Raw genomic sequence first — 15,763 nt, 5'->3', positions numbered from 1 at the left:
GTGAGCACTCAGGGCTGATTTCCTTCAAAATGGATAGGTTTGATCTTCTTGCAGTCCATGGGAGAGCAGGGGTCAGCAACCTTTTTCAGCCGTGGGCCCGTCCACCGTCCCTCAGACCATGTGATTGACCAGACTATATTTTTTGGGGGGGGGGAGGGAATGAACGAATTCCTATGCCCCACAAATAACCCAGAGATGCATTTTAAATAAAAGGACACATTCTACTCATGTAAAAACACGCTGATTCCCAGACCGTCCGTGGGCCTTGAGAAGGCGATTGGGCCGGATCCGGCCCACGGGCCTTAGGTTGCCTACCGCTGCTCAAGAGTCTCCTCCAGCACCATAATTCAAAAGCATCAATTCTTCGGCGATCAGCCTTCTTTATGGTCCAGCTCTCACTTCCATACATCACTACTGGGAAAACCATAGCTTTAACTATACGGACCTTTGCGAACGGGTAGCTCTCAGTATTTTAAATTCTGATGTCTATCAATCACTTATAAAAGCGCCCCAGGCCCCGCCCACCAGGCGGTGCGCGTAAATAGGAATTGCTACAGAATGCTCAACGTTCCACTCGCCCCGCCTCCCCTGCCCTTGCAGCCGAGCGAGTTGTCCGAACCCTTACGTCATTGTCCCTATTAGCCAATCCTGGGCGGAGGGGAGGAGCCCTGAGCTCAGCTGCGGGGGATGAGAAGGAGAGAAAGAAAGAGGGAAGTGGATGCAACGTGCAGCCATCAGAGTAAGGGGGCCGGACGTCGCCCGAGGACTAGGGGTGGGTGGTACACGTGTGTTTTGTGTTCGTGTGAATGCAGCCAGAGAGTGGAGTAGAGGACATATTGGTGTAGGAGGAGTCAATTGCTGTAAATCGAGGTGGGTCGGTCTGGAGTGTGTGTTTATTATGGTAGAGAGAAATTATATCGGTGGCAACTAAAGGAGGCCTTGAACTAGGGTTAGGGGGTGCGTTGTAGAACCGGTTGGGGGGTAACAGGAGGGCAAATTGGGGAAATTGTTCCAAGGGTAGTATATGGGGGGGCGAGGTTGCACGTTACAGACAGGAAGAGATATGTCATCAAATGAGGGGTTGGAAGGCATATTTGCTGGGGAGGTTCTGGGGCAGTTGGGAAGAGTTTCTGTGATGTACTTTACTCATCAATTACTGCATTTATATCCTCCAAGGAGCTGAAGTGTGGTGTCCATGTTATCCTCGCAACAACCCTGCGAGGTAAGGCAGAGCTGGTTACTGGAGTCACCCACAGCGAATTTTGTGGCAGAGGGGGGATTTGAACCTTGGCCTCCCAGATCATAGTCCAACACTTTTACCACTATGCCACCGAAGGCTTTCATTGTGATCACAAATAATCCCTGGTCTTTACAGGGGGTACGGAGTGGGTGTGGCTGGCTAGGTGCAAATAACATAGTAAAGTGAATGGGGGGAGGGAAGAGAGCAATCTTCCCTGAAGGGGGTGGTTGGTGGGGTGACCAGACAGGGGAATTGTGTGATCACTTGAACTCAATATAGACTGCATGCAAACCACCCATTTAAAGCACACATACCCCAAGAAATCATGGGAACTGTAGTTTGATAGTGATGTTGAGAACTGTAGTTCTGTGAGAAGGCATACTACGTAAATTTCCCAGGATTCTTTGGGTGGGTAAATGTACCGTACTTTAAATATATTGTGTAGTCACAACCCCATTAAGTGTTGGCTACTTTGCTGAGCACCTCAGGTTGTGCAACAATTGCTTAACAAGCCACATTCATGAAGGCTTCCAGACTGCGTTGTGTGGGCTGAAAAATGTATTCTCATGTGTGTTAATAATGGCAACCAGGAGTGGCAGCAGAGACTCATCTGGGGGTGGGAAACTTTCAATTGCAAGTAAATATATGGGCTGGGGAGGTATTTTGAGGGGACGACAATTTCAGAGTGGAACATTTCCTCTCTATGATTAAGGTGCACATGGTGAGGTTAATTTCTTGATTTCATAAAATTTATATACTACTTGGTTGTAGAAAACCTCAAAGCGTTTACAAAAAGTTTATTCGTTAAAAAAAGCACACCTAAAAATAAAAACCAGCAATTAACTAAAAACACATAAGTATTCTAAATATCATGTTAACCCATATATTTATATTAATTTCTATTATTATATTTATATTAAATTTATTTATTTATTACACACACACGCCTCCCACCTGTTCTCTGAGGCGCTCAAAGTGTACACATTCCCCTCTCCAGTTTGACTGGGGTCACATCCATGCCTTGCCTTTAAAGAATCCTGGGAACTGTAGTTTGTTAAGAGTGCTGGGAATTATAGCTCTGTGACAGGTAAACTACACTTCCTGGGATTCTCTTGGAGGAAGCCAAGTGCTTTAAATGTATGCTGTTAGAGGTGCCATGGGTACCTTCAGCCAGCCCACTTGTTTTTGTTTTTTAAAAAATAATATTTATTGAAGTTTCAAAAGAAGAAAAAATCACATTAATAATAATAAAAAAATTAACAATAAAAAGGAAAAATACAAAGTAGAAAAAAGAAAAAACAGTTAAAAACAATTCCATCTTTTCTTCACTTCTTTTACGTTTACTTGTTTCCCGGACCTCCTCATACCTCCCTCTTTTGTATTCCAATTCAATTTGTTAATCCAACAATTCCTTTCCCTCCTTTTTAGTCCTAATCTTTAATCTTGATATATTATAACATTAAATTTTTACATATTAAAAACCAGTTTTTCCATATTCTTTTGTACCTATACTGCTAGAAACCACTTAACTTCAATCCAACATCATTCTAACATTCATTAATTTTGCAATATTTCTGTAAATAGTCTTTAAATTTCTTCCAATCTTCTTCCACCGACTCTTCTCCCTGGTCTCGGATTCTGCCAGTCATTTCCGCCAATTCCATATAGTCCATCAATTTCATCTGCCATTCCTCCAATGTGGGTAAGTCTTGTGTCTTCCAGTGCTTTGCAATAAGTATTCTTGCTGCTGTTGTAGCATACATAAAGAAAGTTCTGTCATTTTTTAACACCGATTGGCCGACTATTCCCAGGAGAAAGGCCTCTGGTTTCTTCAAGAAGGTATATTTAAATACCTTTTTTAGTTCATTATAAATCATCTCCCAGAAAGCCTTAATCCTTGGGCACGTCCACCAAAGGTGAAAAAATGTACCTTCGGTTTCTTTACATTTCCAACATTTATTATCGGGCAAATGATAGATTTTTGCAAGCTTGACTGGTGCCAAGTGGGTGCCAGCCCACTTGTTATCTCTCGGCCCAGCCAACCTCTCAGGGTTGTTGTGAGAACTGAAGACGGCTGTCAATATGGATGCCACTGTGAGCTCCTTGGAGGAAGAGATGTAAACCGCTTTGAGGTTTTCATTGCAGCCAAGCAGTATATGAATGTTGTGGAATAATAAATGTAAAAATAATAATTTGGGGGGCATGGTGTTGTGGGTGACCCCCTGTACGTAACTGGATCCTTTGCCCGACTCTCTCTAGAATCCCAATGCAGAGGACCGTGGCTGTCCTTGGTGGGGGGGTGAGTGGCCTGGCAACCTGCTACTACCTTGCCAGAAGCCCCCAGGCACCCAAGGTGAGTGTGGGACTGTCTGTGAGGTACTGTTGCTCTCTGGAGGGCAAGGCCCGGAGGGAAACAGCACTGCATTTGCTGCTTAAGTTGGTAATTGTGTGTGGGGGGGGTGACCAAGGGCACAGCTTTAGACAAGCATGGCATCCCCTGCAAAGGATTCTGGGAGCTGCCATTTGTTCAGAGTGCTGAGAGTTGTTAGGAGACTCTTGTTCCCCTCACGGAGCTCCAGTTCCCTGGGAAGAAGGGCTGAGCATTAAACACAGAACTGCAGGTCCGTGAGGGAAACTGGGATGTGCTAATAGTTCTCAGTACAGTGGTACCTCGGGTTACAGATGCTTCAGGTTACAGACTCCACTAACCCAGAAATAGTACCTTGGGTTAAGAACTTTGCTTCAGGATGAGAACAGAAATCGTGCGGTGGTACCTCAGGTTAAGCACAGTTTCAGGTTAAGAACGGACCTCCAGAACGAATTACAGTGGTACCTCAGGTTACATACGCTTCAGGTTACAGACTCTGCTAACCCAGAAATAGTGCTTCAGGTTAAGAAGTTTGCTTCAGGATGAGAACAGAAATCGGGCTCCAGCGGCACGGCAGCAGCGGGAGGCCCCATTCGCTAAAGTGGTGCTTCAGGTTAAGAACAGTTTCAGGTTAAGTACAGACCTCTGGAACAAATTACTTAAACCAAGGTACCACTGTACCCTTAACAACTCTCCTCCCCTGGGTGCTGTTCTGGAGTTTCTCTCAACACCTAATTTGCGGAATTCAAGGGGAGCAACGTGGGGAAAGGCCCCATTGTACATTTCTGAGCACAATTCGAAGTGTTGGTGTGGACCTTTAAAGTCCTAAACAGCCTCAGCGCTGTATATCTGAAGGAGCGTCTCCACCCTCATTGTTCAGCCCAGACACTGAGGCCCATCTCTGAGGGACTTCCGCTGGTTCCCTCACTGTGAGAAGTGAAGGGAAGCAGGCAGAGGGCCTTCTCGGTTGTGGCACCGGCCCTCCCGTCAGATGTCAAGGAAATAAAGAACTGTGTGACTTTTAGAAGACATCTGAAGGCAGCCCTGCATTAGGTGGTTATTAATAGTTAATGTTTTATTACGTTTTGGTATATGCTGGAAGCTGCCCAGGGTGGCTGAGGCGACCCAGTCAGATGGGCAGGGTGCAAATAATAAAGTTGTTGTTGAAGCTCTTGTATGGGTTTCTATAACAGAACCCATATGTTGGATCTGGCCCATAGGAAACAAGGAAGATGTTTCTGATAACAGTCAGCCCAGCATCCTGATAAACATGGGTCCCATTTGATGCTATTCGGTCACATTCTCATGCACACACTAGTGTTCAAAATCCCCCAAGTGCATTTTGCGATTGCAAACGGTCCACTTGCGACCAAATGGAGATGTCCCGTTGCCAACTTGGCATCTCCATCTTCTGGCTGGCACGCAGAAAAAAATTCTGCTGCCATACCACCTACGCAGCAGCAAACTTGGTGAGAGAATTGCTTTCCAGGGTAGAAACAACAACAACAACAATAATGATAATAATAATAATAAAATTACATTGTAAAAATAATTGTGGTGACCATAACCTAGATTTAAGGTGCCATTTGGCAATTAGCTTATATATCTGAGGTTTTTTTAACACTGACACCCCCCCACCCTTTCTCTGTCCAGGTAATCCTTTTAGAAAGCAGCAGCCGTCTCGGAGGATGGATCCATTCCACCCGTACAGAAGATGGGGCGGTTTTTGAACATGGGCCCAGGGGGATCCGCCCTGCTGGGGCTGTGGGAAAGAACACCCTCCTTATGGTATGTATTTTGTAAATCGGAAGCCCTTTACAATCAAGCAGTATATCAGTTGTACGAAATAAAATAAATTGATAAGTTGAGGCCCTTGATAGCTCAGTTGGTAGAGCATGAGACTATTAATCTCAGGGCCGTGGGTTCGAGCTCCTCATTGGGCAAAAGATTCCTGCATTGCAGGGGGTTGGACTAGATGACCCTTGGGGTCCCCTTCGACTCCACAATTCTATGATATATCCCTGGCAAGATGCTCCCAGCTGTGCTAGCCTGTCACTGGAAACATGGCCACTTGACCCAGAGACAGATGATACTTAAACCTAGTGGACTGCTTCTGAAATCACCTGCTTGCCCATTCTCTCTTATTACTGGTTTTCCTAATTATTACAAATTATTATTATAATTATATTATTACAAATTATTACAAATCAGGCCGAATTCCTTTAATTTAATACAATTGCTCTTTTTTTAAAAAAATCAGGTTTCCCACTCCTGTTGCAAACATATGTCCATTACTTCCCTGTGCAGCCACTTCATTCTTCTTTAATCTCCTCTTAGTCCTTCTCTTGAATTCTCTTCCATTTTGAGAATTAGCAAGGGAAGGACCTGCTTGCCAGTTCTCAAAACAGAATTGGTTTGCCTCAAGCCGTAGGTCAGGCGCCAGAACCCTTTGGCTTTCCAGATGCTGCTGAACTACAGCTCCCATCAGCCCCCAGCAAGCATGGTGGGAATTGCGAGGCCACCGGGGTTTGAACCTGGGAGAGGATGCTCTGCTACTCAGCGATGACACTTCCCCAAAAGCTGATCTGGGCGGCATTGACTGCTGTTATCCATGCATCATCGTCTACAAATGGTCATGGGTCGTTTTATCTTTAGAAAGTTCGGTGTCGACTTTCTAAGTCCCACAGACTGCAAATCATTTCAGATCCGCATTGCTCGGGGAGCGAAACAGCCCCCATAAGCAATCATGTTTGATATACAGTGGTACCTCGGGTTAAGAACTCAATTCGTTCTGAAGGTCCATTCTTAACCTGAAACTGTTCTTAACCTGAGGTACCACTTTAGCCAATGGGGCCTCCCGCTGCTGCTGCGCCACTGCCACACGATTTCTGTTCTCATCCTGAGGTAAAGTTCTTAACCTGAGGTACTATTTCTGGGTTAGCGGAGACTGTAACCTGAAGTACCACTGTAATACACTATTTTGAAGTCGAGCATCTGCACTGGGGTTAAAAGGGTTGCGATTCCTTTCTAGGTCTCTGAACTCGGACTTGACACAGATGTCCTTCCTGTCCCCGGTGACCACCCAGCAGCCAAGAACCGCTTCCTCTATGTCCGCGGAGCCCTCCATAAACTCCCCTCGAGTATCAGGTACCGTATTTTGCGCCCCATAGGACGCATCGGCCCATAGGACGCACCTAGTTTTTTGGGGGGGAAATAAAGAAAAAAAAAATTATTTCCCCCCCAGGTGCGGGGCTGGAAGAACCAGGTCGGGGAACAGCGGGTGGGGCTGGCGATGGGGAGAAGTGCGCTGAGCCCAGGACTGCAGGCAGCTCTGTGCGGCCATCGGGAGCTGGGCAGGCAGCTCTGCGCAACCCTTGGAGCCGGTCTCCCGAGGGTTGCGCAGAGCTTCCTGAAGCATGGGTCGGTGCACCGACCCCTCTCGCTCTCCAGGCTTCAGCGAAAGCCTGCATTCACCCCATAGGATGCACACACATTTCCCCTTCATTTTTGGAGGGGAAAAAGTGCGTCCTATAGGGCGAAAAATACGGTACTTTCCAGAAACCCTGGGGATGGCTCTCAGGAGCCCTGAGATCAACCCGTCCCTCCTATCTGAGCCTGGAAGGTGATACTTTCTCCGCTGTGTTTTGTGGGTGGCGATGTCCAGTGGCGTCGTGCGGACTGTTCCTCCTTTCACCCGCCCTCTGGTCTGGAGTGGCCTGAAAGAGCTCCTGTCACCCCGCGGCTCCGAAACGGACGAGACCATCCACGCCTTTGTGAGGCGTCGCTTTGGCCAGGAGGTACGTGCCCAGAGGGGAAATGTGGCAATGCTCATTTGGGGGAGTGAGCCAGGAAGGTTTTCTTATGGTGGGGCATTTTGTTTTGGCTGGCGCAGGGCAGGGGGGAAAGGAGAAGCAGACCAAGGGTGGGGCGGGGGCTGTCTGTCTTATCAGCTCCACACAGGGCCTGAGAGAAGGGTGGGTCCCACTGCTCTCCCTGCCCTGCCTGTTTCTCTCACACAAAGCCTTCCAACAGGGTCAGGGTAAGGTGTTATCAAAGATATCCTGTCCATAAAAGAACAGGGCTACTGTCTGCTTAAAACAAGGGCAGGGTACTTTCCCCGTCTCCTGCCGCCCTTCAGGAGAACCTTCCAGAAGCCACATGAGTCAGAGGCAAAAGTGAGCAGAGCAGTGAATGTGAATTTTACCGTTGCACAGAGAACTAGTTTGTACATAACACTCATTCTCCCCTTTCTGTCTTGTATCGGGAAGTTTTTAATGTTTGCTGTTTCATTATGTTTTTATATGTGTTGGAAGCCGCCCAAATGGGTGGGGTATTATTATTATTATTAAGGTAAAGGGACCCCTGACCATTAGGTCCAGTCGTGACCAACTCTGGGGTTGCGGCGCTCATCTCGCTTTATTGGCTGAGGGAGCCGGCGTACAGCTTCCGGGTCATGTGGCCAGCATGACTAAGCTGCTTCTGGCGAACCAGAGCAGCGCACGGAAACGCCGTTTACCTTCCCGCCGGAGCGGTACCTGTTTATCTACTTGCACTTTGACGTGCTTTCGAACTGCTAGGTTGGCAGGAGCAGGGACCGAGCAATGGGAGCTCACCCCGTCGCGGGGATTCGAACCGCCGACCTTCTGATCAGCAAATCCTAGGCTCTGTGGTTTAACCCACAGCGCCACCTGTGTCCCTATTATTATTATTATTATTGTTGTTCTCCATCCAGGCAAGTAATAGGCCTGATCCAAGTTCGAAGACACATTCCAGCCAGGCAAAAACACCCAAGGACCAGCGAGAGGGATGTGGCCTGCGGGAGATTCCAAAGGGCCAGATAGGAAGCCTTAAGGGGCCACATTTGGCCCCATGGTCTGAGATTCCCCACTCTTGATTTTAAAAAGCGCTGCGCCCAGCATCAGGGTGTGTTGCCGCTTTCTTGCCTTGAGTGCTGCATCCTTGATCTCCACAGCTGGCTGACATCGTCATCGACAGCCTCTGCCGGGGGGTGTTTGCCGGAGACTGCCGGACCCTCAGCATGCGCTCCTGCTTCCCGGCGCTGTTCCAGGCCGAGCGGAGCCACCGTTCTGTCATCTTGGGCATGGCCCTTGGCGGAGGTGAGGTGCCAAGGGGAGCCGGAGAAAAAGAAGGAGGCTTTTGGATTGCATGTTTTGTCATTTCAGGACACATAGAGTAGTTTCTGATATCAAACTTCCTTATCTTGTAGGGAAAGGCCCCCCTGTGGATTCTCCTCTGATCCGCAGAGCTCGAGACGAGCGATGGAGCCAGTGGTCACTGCGTGGCGGCATGCAGACTCTCCCCGAAGCCTTAGAGGGCTTCGTGAAACAGCGTGGGGTGGAGATTCACTGCGGCGCTCCTGTGAAGCGGCTGGAGAGGGTGGCATCCAGCTCTTGGAAGGTAAGAAAAGGGCCATTGGGGAGTGAGAAAGGAGCATAGGGTAGCTTCCTCTCTAGGAATCTCCCTTCAGCTGCTCTGGAGGAATTTTGCCCCACTCCTCTTACAGTATTTCCGCAGAGGCCTGTTCAAGTCACGTGGTTAAAGTGTTGGGCTCAAAGACCTGGGAGATGTGGGTTCAAATCCCTTTCTCAGCCATGAAGGTCACTGTGGACAACGCTGGGCCCAGTCACTATCTCTCAGCTTAACCTGCCTGAACACTGAGGTCCAGCACCGAGGGCCTTCTGGCGGTTCCCTCGCTGCAAGAAGCCAAGTTACAGGGAACCAGGCAGAGGGCCTTCTCGGTAGTGGCACCCACCCATCAGATGTCAAGGAAATAAATAACTATCTGATTTTTAGAAGACATCTGAAGGCAGCCCTGTTTAGGGAAGCTTTTAATGTTTAATAGACTATTGTATTTTAATATTTTGTTGGAAGCCGCCCAGAGTGGCTGGGGAAACCCAGCCAGATTGGCGGGGTATAAAAAATAATAATAATAATAATAATAATAATAATAATATATAACCTGCCTCACAGGGTTGTTATGAGGAGGGCGAGATCCACATGCTCCACTTTGTGATTCTTGGAAAAAAGGTGGGACTGAAGTGGGATGATGAACAGTAATAAATCAAAGTCATATGAATAAATAAGCCGCCATCTCCTTGTGGAAGCACCTGCAACCATGTATAGGCCTTAGTCAGCTGCCCCTGACTATAAATTGAGTTCTATCCAACTAAAGCATACTCAAGAGTCGACCTACTGTTTTATTATTGCATTTTATCTTGCCACTTCCACCAAGGAGCTCACGGGGGGGGGGGCAGGCATGGCCCTCCCCTTCTCCATTTTAACCTCACAACAACCCTGTGAGGTAGGTCAGGCTGAGGGACAATGGTTGGCCCAAGCTCACCCAGTGATCTTCGTGACCAAGTGGGGATTCGAACCCCGGTCTCCCAGGTCCTAGTCCAGCGTGTTGGGGACTGCAGTAACCTGTGCTGGGCTTGGTGCCAAGGCTAATTTTGGGAACATCACCCAGAGTTTTCTGATTGGTCATTTTTGGTGGTGGTAGGAGGGCTGGACTTCAGCCAGAGAGCCCTGGCTGTTGTTGTTTAGTCATTTAGTCGTGTCCGACTCTTCACTCCCATTTCTTTAGGAACTTGCCATAGTTTGCTGTGGTTGACACAGTCAAAGGCTTTTGCATAGTCAATGAAGCAGAAGTAGATGTCTTTCTGGAACTCTCTAGCTTTCTCCATAATCCAGCGCATGTTTGCAATTTGGTCTCTGGTTCCTCTGCCTCTTTTAAATCCAGCTTGCACTTCTGGGGGTTCTCGGTCCACATACTGCTTGAGCCTTTCTTGTAAAATTTTAAGCATAACCTTGCTAGCATGTGAAATGAGTGCAATTGTGCGGTAGTTGGAGCATTCTTTGGCACTGCCCTTCTTTGGGATTGGGATGTAGACTGATCTTCTCCAGTCCTCTGGCCACTGCTGAGTTTTCCAAACTTGCTGGCATATTGAGTGTAAATCACTGCACTTGTGTTAGAGACCCTTCTGCGGCTGGCGCAGCGTGGATTGATGCTGGCTCTGCGTTTCTCCCTTAGATAGCGCTTGAGGACGGCGTTGTGGAGGCAGATCACATCATCAGCGCTTTGCCCGCCCAAGGTAGGAGAATCCTCTGTCCTGGAACAGGGACCATGGAGCCTAAGGACCACATTTCATCCTAGGCAACCTTGAATAGACTCAACCTGCCTCTTCTCTCTCTCCAGCGCTTGCTGAGTTGCTTCCCAGCTGGGCCGAACCACTTGCCCAAGAGCTACTGGCCATCCGGGCTGTTTCTGTGGGGGTGGTGAACCTACAGTACAGAGATGTGCATCTCCCTGTCACGGTAAGAGGCTTTTTCAATGCCCCCTGCTCAAAATGCAAAGCTTGCTGGTTCCCATTGCAAGGAGCTTTAAGGGGCAATGCAAGCAGGGATAATGTTTCTCGTTTCTCTCAGGGGTTTTTTTCCTGTTGTGTCACACAGGAGAAAATCCGTACATGCCCATAGTGAGATCTATTGTTTGGGGAGCTGGGGCTTTACCAGGTGGATTTCTACCTGTCACAGAGCGCAACAGCTTTGAAACCAAAGAAAAGGGGAAATGTGGCAAAAATCTCCACATGCCCATAGGAAGATGTAGCGGTTGGAGGAGGGGGTGGGGACACCTTCCCAACTAGAAATTCAACAGGTAAAGTTGCCGGGCACTGTCACGGGAAAGATTTCTATATGTCCACAGAGAAATTGAGTGATGTGACAAGGGCTGGGGCTTAAGCCTTAAATTTTGAGAGCTCTGGAGTGTACATTTTTGTAATGTTAACTTCAGCTAGAGTCAGTGGTCCTTGCATGTCCTTGCAAAAGGCCGTGATCAGCCCTCCCCCTATTTTCTCAAGGGGGTGTGCCCACCCATGTGCCCACGTGCCCCTTGATCTGTGAGATTGGCTGGGAAACCCAGGCAGGGCCTTCTTCATAGTGGCCCCAACCATTAGGAATAGGTTTAAATACTGTGTGTGTTTGTTTGAATGGGTTTCGTTTGCGTTCCCAGAACCTTTAGGGCAGAGTTGAAGTAAAAATAAAGAAACCTACACTTTGTGTGTATTTTCTGCCAATCTCTTTCTTCCAGGGATTTGGGCACTTGGTACCCTCCTTCGAGGACAGCTCGTTGCTGGGCATCGTCTACGATTCTGTCGCCTTCCCCGGGCAGGATGGATCCAGCGGTCCTTGCATGCGCCTGACAGTAAGAGCCGGTGGGAGGCGAGGGGCTAACCTCCCACCCCCACTATAGGATCATGTTCTAAAGATGGCTTAATGCAGGCTTCGTCAACCTGGTGCCCCTAGAGGCTCCTCCATTAGGGCAGATGGGGCACTCCCCCACTAACCTCAGCTGGCTCTGAGCCAGCCCCCATTTCCTGGCTGTCTTACAAGCAGTCCAGGGGGTGGCACTTCTTGGCAGCTTCCTCCTCCTTAGGCTCCGTGTTGCCCCTGCAATTGTGCTCATCGGGGGGAGCTCTAGGATGCTGGAAGTGGGAACTGTCCTGCAGAAATTGACCCCCCCTGGCCACTAAGCCACCGCCCAGCTTCCCTCAGTCCAGCCCTTTTGGACACTCCGGCTTCCATCAGCCTCAGATAGGCTGGGAGTTCTAGTTCAAAATGGGCGCTGTGCCAAAATGGGTCCCAGAAGGCAATGCAGCTTTCAGGCTGGGAAACAAGCTTTTTAACGTTCCGCTCCTTTTGCCCAGGTTATGCTGGGCGGTGCATGGTTTACATCGGGGCTTGGAGATCCGGACACCATCCCCCACGCTGTGCTGCTGAGCCGGGCCAAGGCAGCTGTTAAGGAGCACCTGGGGGTCTCAGCCGAGCCCTCCCGCAGCATCGTCAAGGTGCAGAAGGTACAGACCCTGGAGCTGAGAGAGAGAGAGATGGGGGGGGGGGAGAGTGTCAGTCTTAATTCCACAAACCTCCTTCTGTGTTCCAGCTGGATGCACAGCTCCCATTAAGTTCAAGAATCACAGAATCACAGAGCTGGAAGGGGACCCTGAGGCTCATCTAGTCCAACCCTCTGCAATGCAGGAATACGCAGCTGTCCCATGCAGGCATCAAACCTGCAACCTTGACATTTTCAGCACCATGCTCTAACCAGCTGAGAAAAGTGAACTGATTTATGATGATTATATTGATTTCCTTTATTTCACAAAACGTATAATAAATAATAATAAAAATAAATTTTATTTATACCCCGCTCTTCCCAGTTCAAAAACCGGGCTCAGGGCGGCTAACAACAAATTTTAAACACTTTAAAACACTTAATTATAAAAGCAGCATAAAATACAGTATAAAAACACGAATAACAGTAAAATTCAAAATTCAAAAATCAATTAGATAATCCCCAGGGCTAGCTGGCTGAATTGGTCCTACTTGGGCCAGCGAGGAGGCCAGGGGAGAATTAGCTGTGGGGTCTAAGAGCGTGTGATCTTCATAAAAGGGGAGGGGGAGGGAAGAGAAGGGCAATGAAAGATCAGGCTGAATTCAGATTAAAGGCCAGGCGGAATAGCTCTGTCTTACAGGCCCTGCTTGCAAAGAAGAAACCCTCAAAGTGGTTGACAAGCAGAATGAAAATGAAATTATCAGTGTGTGTGTGTGTGTTGTTGTTTTTTTAAAAAAAGTTAAAAGCAACTATTTAAAACTTTTTAATAATGAAAACCAACATTCACTTTTCTGCTGGTGAATGGGCTGGGCAGCCTTAGACAAAGCTGCTGTTTTCAGCTGCTCCTTTGCTCCTGCAATTTGGGGAGGGTAGTGCGCCAAGATGGTGTACAGCATGACATAAATGGAGAGCTTTAAAAATGCAGAATTTGGGCGGAGGTTAAGAACCAGGGTGCTTTGACCCACCGTCCGTGTTGCTTTCGTGATGACACAGCCACTGTGCTGGTTGTTCCCGTGGTGCAGATGGAGAATTGGTGGCATGAGGAGGCTGTGGGGATTTGAACCCAGCGATCTGCTGTCCAAGCCTCAATTTCTGTGTCTTGTGTGTGGAAGAAGCAGAGGAGAGGGTAATGCACTGGGTGAGAAGCAGAGAGAAAAAGAGTCGGGGAGGGGTATTGAAGGGGAGAAGAGAAAGGGTACAGGATCTCTTTATATATATATAACTCCAATTTGTTTGAAAACATTTTGAGTTGCTCAAGACCACCTGCAAACCCCTTTGCCCCTTCCTGTCTCTGCAGGCCTGCATTCCTCAGTATACACTCGGCCACTGGAAACACATAGGTAGGCCTTTCTTTTTTAACTATCAAGACAATTTAATTCAGCTATTTTCATGTTACACAGCCTTCCAATATGAGTGTGTGTGTGTGTGTGTGTGTGTGTGTGTGTGTGTGTGTTAGAGAGAAAGCGAGAAAGAGAGGCCTCAGCTTCATTAATCAAAGAATAATGTTTTGAATTCATTATAAAAATGCAACACCGGATGGCGCCAGAGAGCAAAGAAAATTCTAAGTGATTTTTGCATAGCATTTTTTCTTTCTTTCGTTATAACGATTTAATTTCTGACTTATTTATAGCGTTTCCCCCCCGTGTGTAGCTCCACCCTGAGAGAGAGAGAGAGAGAGAGAGAGAGAGCAAGCAGACATACAAACAGCCTAGCGCAGCAACACCTTTCTATGTATATTCTATCTATATTGTATATAGGAGCACAGGTCTTCAGCCAGGGGGTCGGGACCCCCAGGTGGGTCGCAGGACAGCTCTTTCTTCTTGCCATGTTGAACTCCAGCTACAGCTGACCAAACCAAAGGAGCACAGTGCATGCGGTGTCTAGGCCAGGGTGCATCCTTATGAAGACACACTCATTTTTGCTACAGGGGCTGCAAACTGAAAGGCTAGAGCCTTTTTCCATAAGAAGAATATTTCTGGCAAGCTGTGTATAGCCTTCCTGTAGTGAGGGAGCTGTGACACTGTTTGCCTTCTGGTCTGTTTGTGTGGCTCTCTCAACTTCTCCCAGAACAGTTGAATGATGGGGACCAGAATGCGGGAGGGTGGTAACTCAGCGGAAGGGATGGCTGCAGGAAATCAGCTAGCAGAGGCTCCCACCTGGAACCCTGGACAACCGCTGCCAGTCAGTGCAGGCAGTCCTGAGCTAGATGGAGCAATGGCCTGACTCGGTATAAGAAGGCAGCGACACATGTTCCTTGCTAACCCTTTGCTCTTTCCTTTAGAGAGCGCAGCGGCTTACCTGGAGCGGCAAAAGCTGCCTCTCAGCCTGGTTGGGGCTTCCTACGAGGGCGTCTCGGTCAACGACTGCATCTCCAGTGCCCACACTGCCACAGCCAAGCTTCTCGGCCATGTCTCCTGAGAAAGGCAGCGGGAACTTCGTCTTTCCTCAGCTTGTGGGACTCCTGCCCCAAAGTGCTCCTCTCAGCAGGATAAGAACCAAGGCTGCCAGCGAACTGCCTGGAAGTGGGGTTGACGAATCTCTTGGCACAAGATCCAGGCCTCTCGCGCTGAAACGCAGAAGGGGGTGGTTGCGTTGGTTCAACTTGGAATGGATTTGCTCCTCTGAGCTTATATCTATCTGGTCCGCAAGCACCACACACTCTGTGCTCAGCAATGTCTGGAGAAGGCCTCGCTGAGGACTAGGAGCATGCGTTGCTGCAATTGGAAAAGCGGGTGTCTAGCCCCTGGCTTTCCTCCCTCCCTTGCAATTTGAGGTTTCCGCTGGTGCTTGGAAGTGTCCGTTGCTTTGTCTGAAGATTATGGGGAAGGTGTCTGAGATGCTCTGCTGTTGGATGGTGGGGTTTGTGTGGGCCCTGCCTGCTTCCTTCCCACCACCCTTCAGTTCTTCATAAAACTGACTATTTCATAAATGTCTGCTAATAAAAAAATATATCTATCAGCCCTACTGCTGGGGGTGGTTGGGCTGATTTCTCGCTCCCATTATTTGCGTACATAAAAGTGCAAAGCTTGAGGATTCAGGCAGTTGTGAAATCCACGCAGGTCTCCTCCTGTGCAGGAGATCTATAGCAGGCATTCATTAGAATTCACTGTTCAGCAAGACTGCAAGTTACACTGGAGTTCCGTTCTTGGGCTCATGCCTGAAGCCCAAATCTCTCAGTGGTGGCCAAACTTGGCCCTCCAGCTGTTTTTGGACTACAACTCCCTAGCTAACAGGACCAGTGGTCAGG

The 15,763-nt window shown here is 48.4% G+C and overlaps 1 protein-coding gene across 7 annotated transcripts; it reads left to right on the top strand.

Annotated features, from left to right (window-relative positions):
• Positions 1-658: 658 nt before the first annotated feature.
• PPOX (protoporphyrinogen oxidase) lies at positions 659-15,069 on the top strand. 7 transcript variants are annotated; one of them, XM_080984686.1, is made up of 14 exons: positions 669-870; positions 1,177-1,222; positions 3,500-3,593; positions 5,262-5,396; positions 6,640-6,755; positions 7,273-7,405; positions 8,581-8,725; positions 8,836-9,026; positions 10,660-10,720; positions 10,825-10,943; positions 11,716-11,829; positions 12,332-12,481; positions 13,814-13,856; positions 14,798-15,069. In XM_080984686.1, exons 3-14 carry the CDS (start codon positions 3,507-3,509, stop codon positions 14,932-14,934), a joined length of 1,431 nt encoding a protein of 476 aa, XP_080840812.1. In that variant the 5' UTR covers positions 669-870; positions 1,177-1,222; positions 3,500-3,506; the 3' UTR covers positions 14,935-15,069. The 7 variants fall into 7 exon arrangements, with proteins under 7 accessions (XP_080840814.1, XP_080840813.1, XP_080840812.1 ...); XM_080984685.1 differs by having other exon boundaries at positions 671-739; XM_080984684.1 differs by having other exon boundaries at positions 671-772.
• Positions 15,070-15,763: the final 694 nt, after the last annotated feature.

This window comes from Podarcis pityusensis, assembly GCF_964106645.2.
Source record: "Podarcis pityusensis genome assembly, chromosome: 16".
NCBI lineage: Eukaryota > Metazoa > Chordata > Lepidosauria > Squamata > Lacertidae > Podarcis > Podarcis pityusensis.
This window is presented reverse-complemented; position numbering and strand designations above follow the sequence as displayed.

Bases quoted from the DNA above. Each gene is read 5' to 3' on its own strand.
- PPOX (XM_080984683.1), top strand. From the start codon at position 719: ATGCAACGTGCAGCCATCAGAGTAAGGGGGCCGGACGTCGCCCGAGGA. The intron at 7,406-8,580 runs GTACGTGCCCAG...TGATCTCCACAG, and splicing joins GGCGTCGCTTTGGCCAGGAG to CTGGCTGACATCGTCATCGA. The intron at 8,726-8,835 runs GTGAGGTGCCAA...CTTATCTTGTAG, and splicing joins GGGCATGGCCCTTGGCGGAG to GGAAAGGCCCCCCTGTGGAT.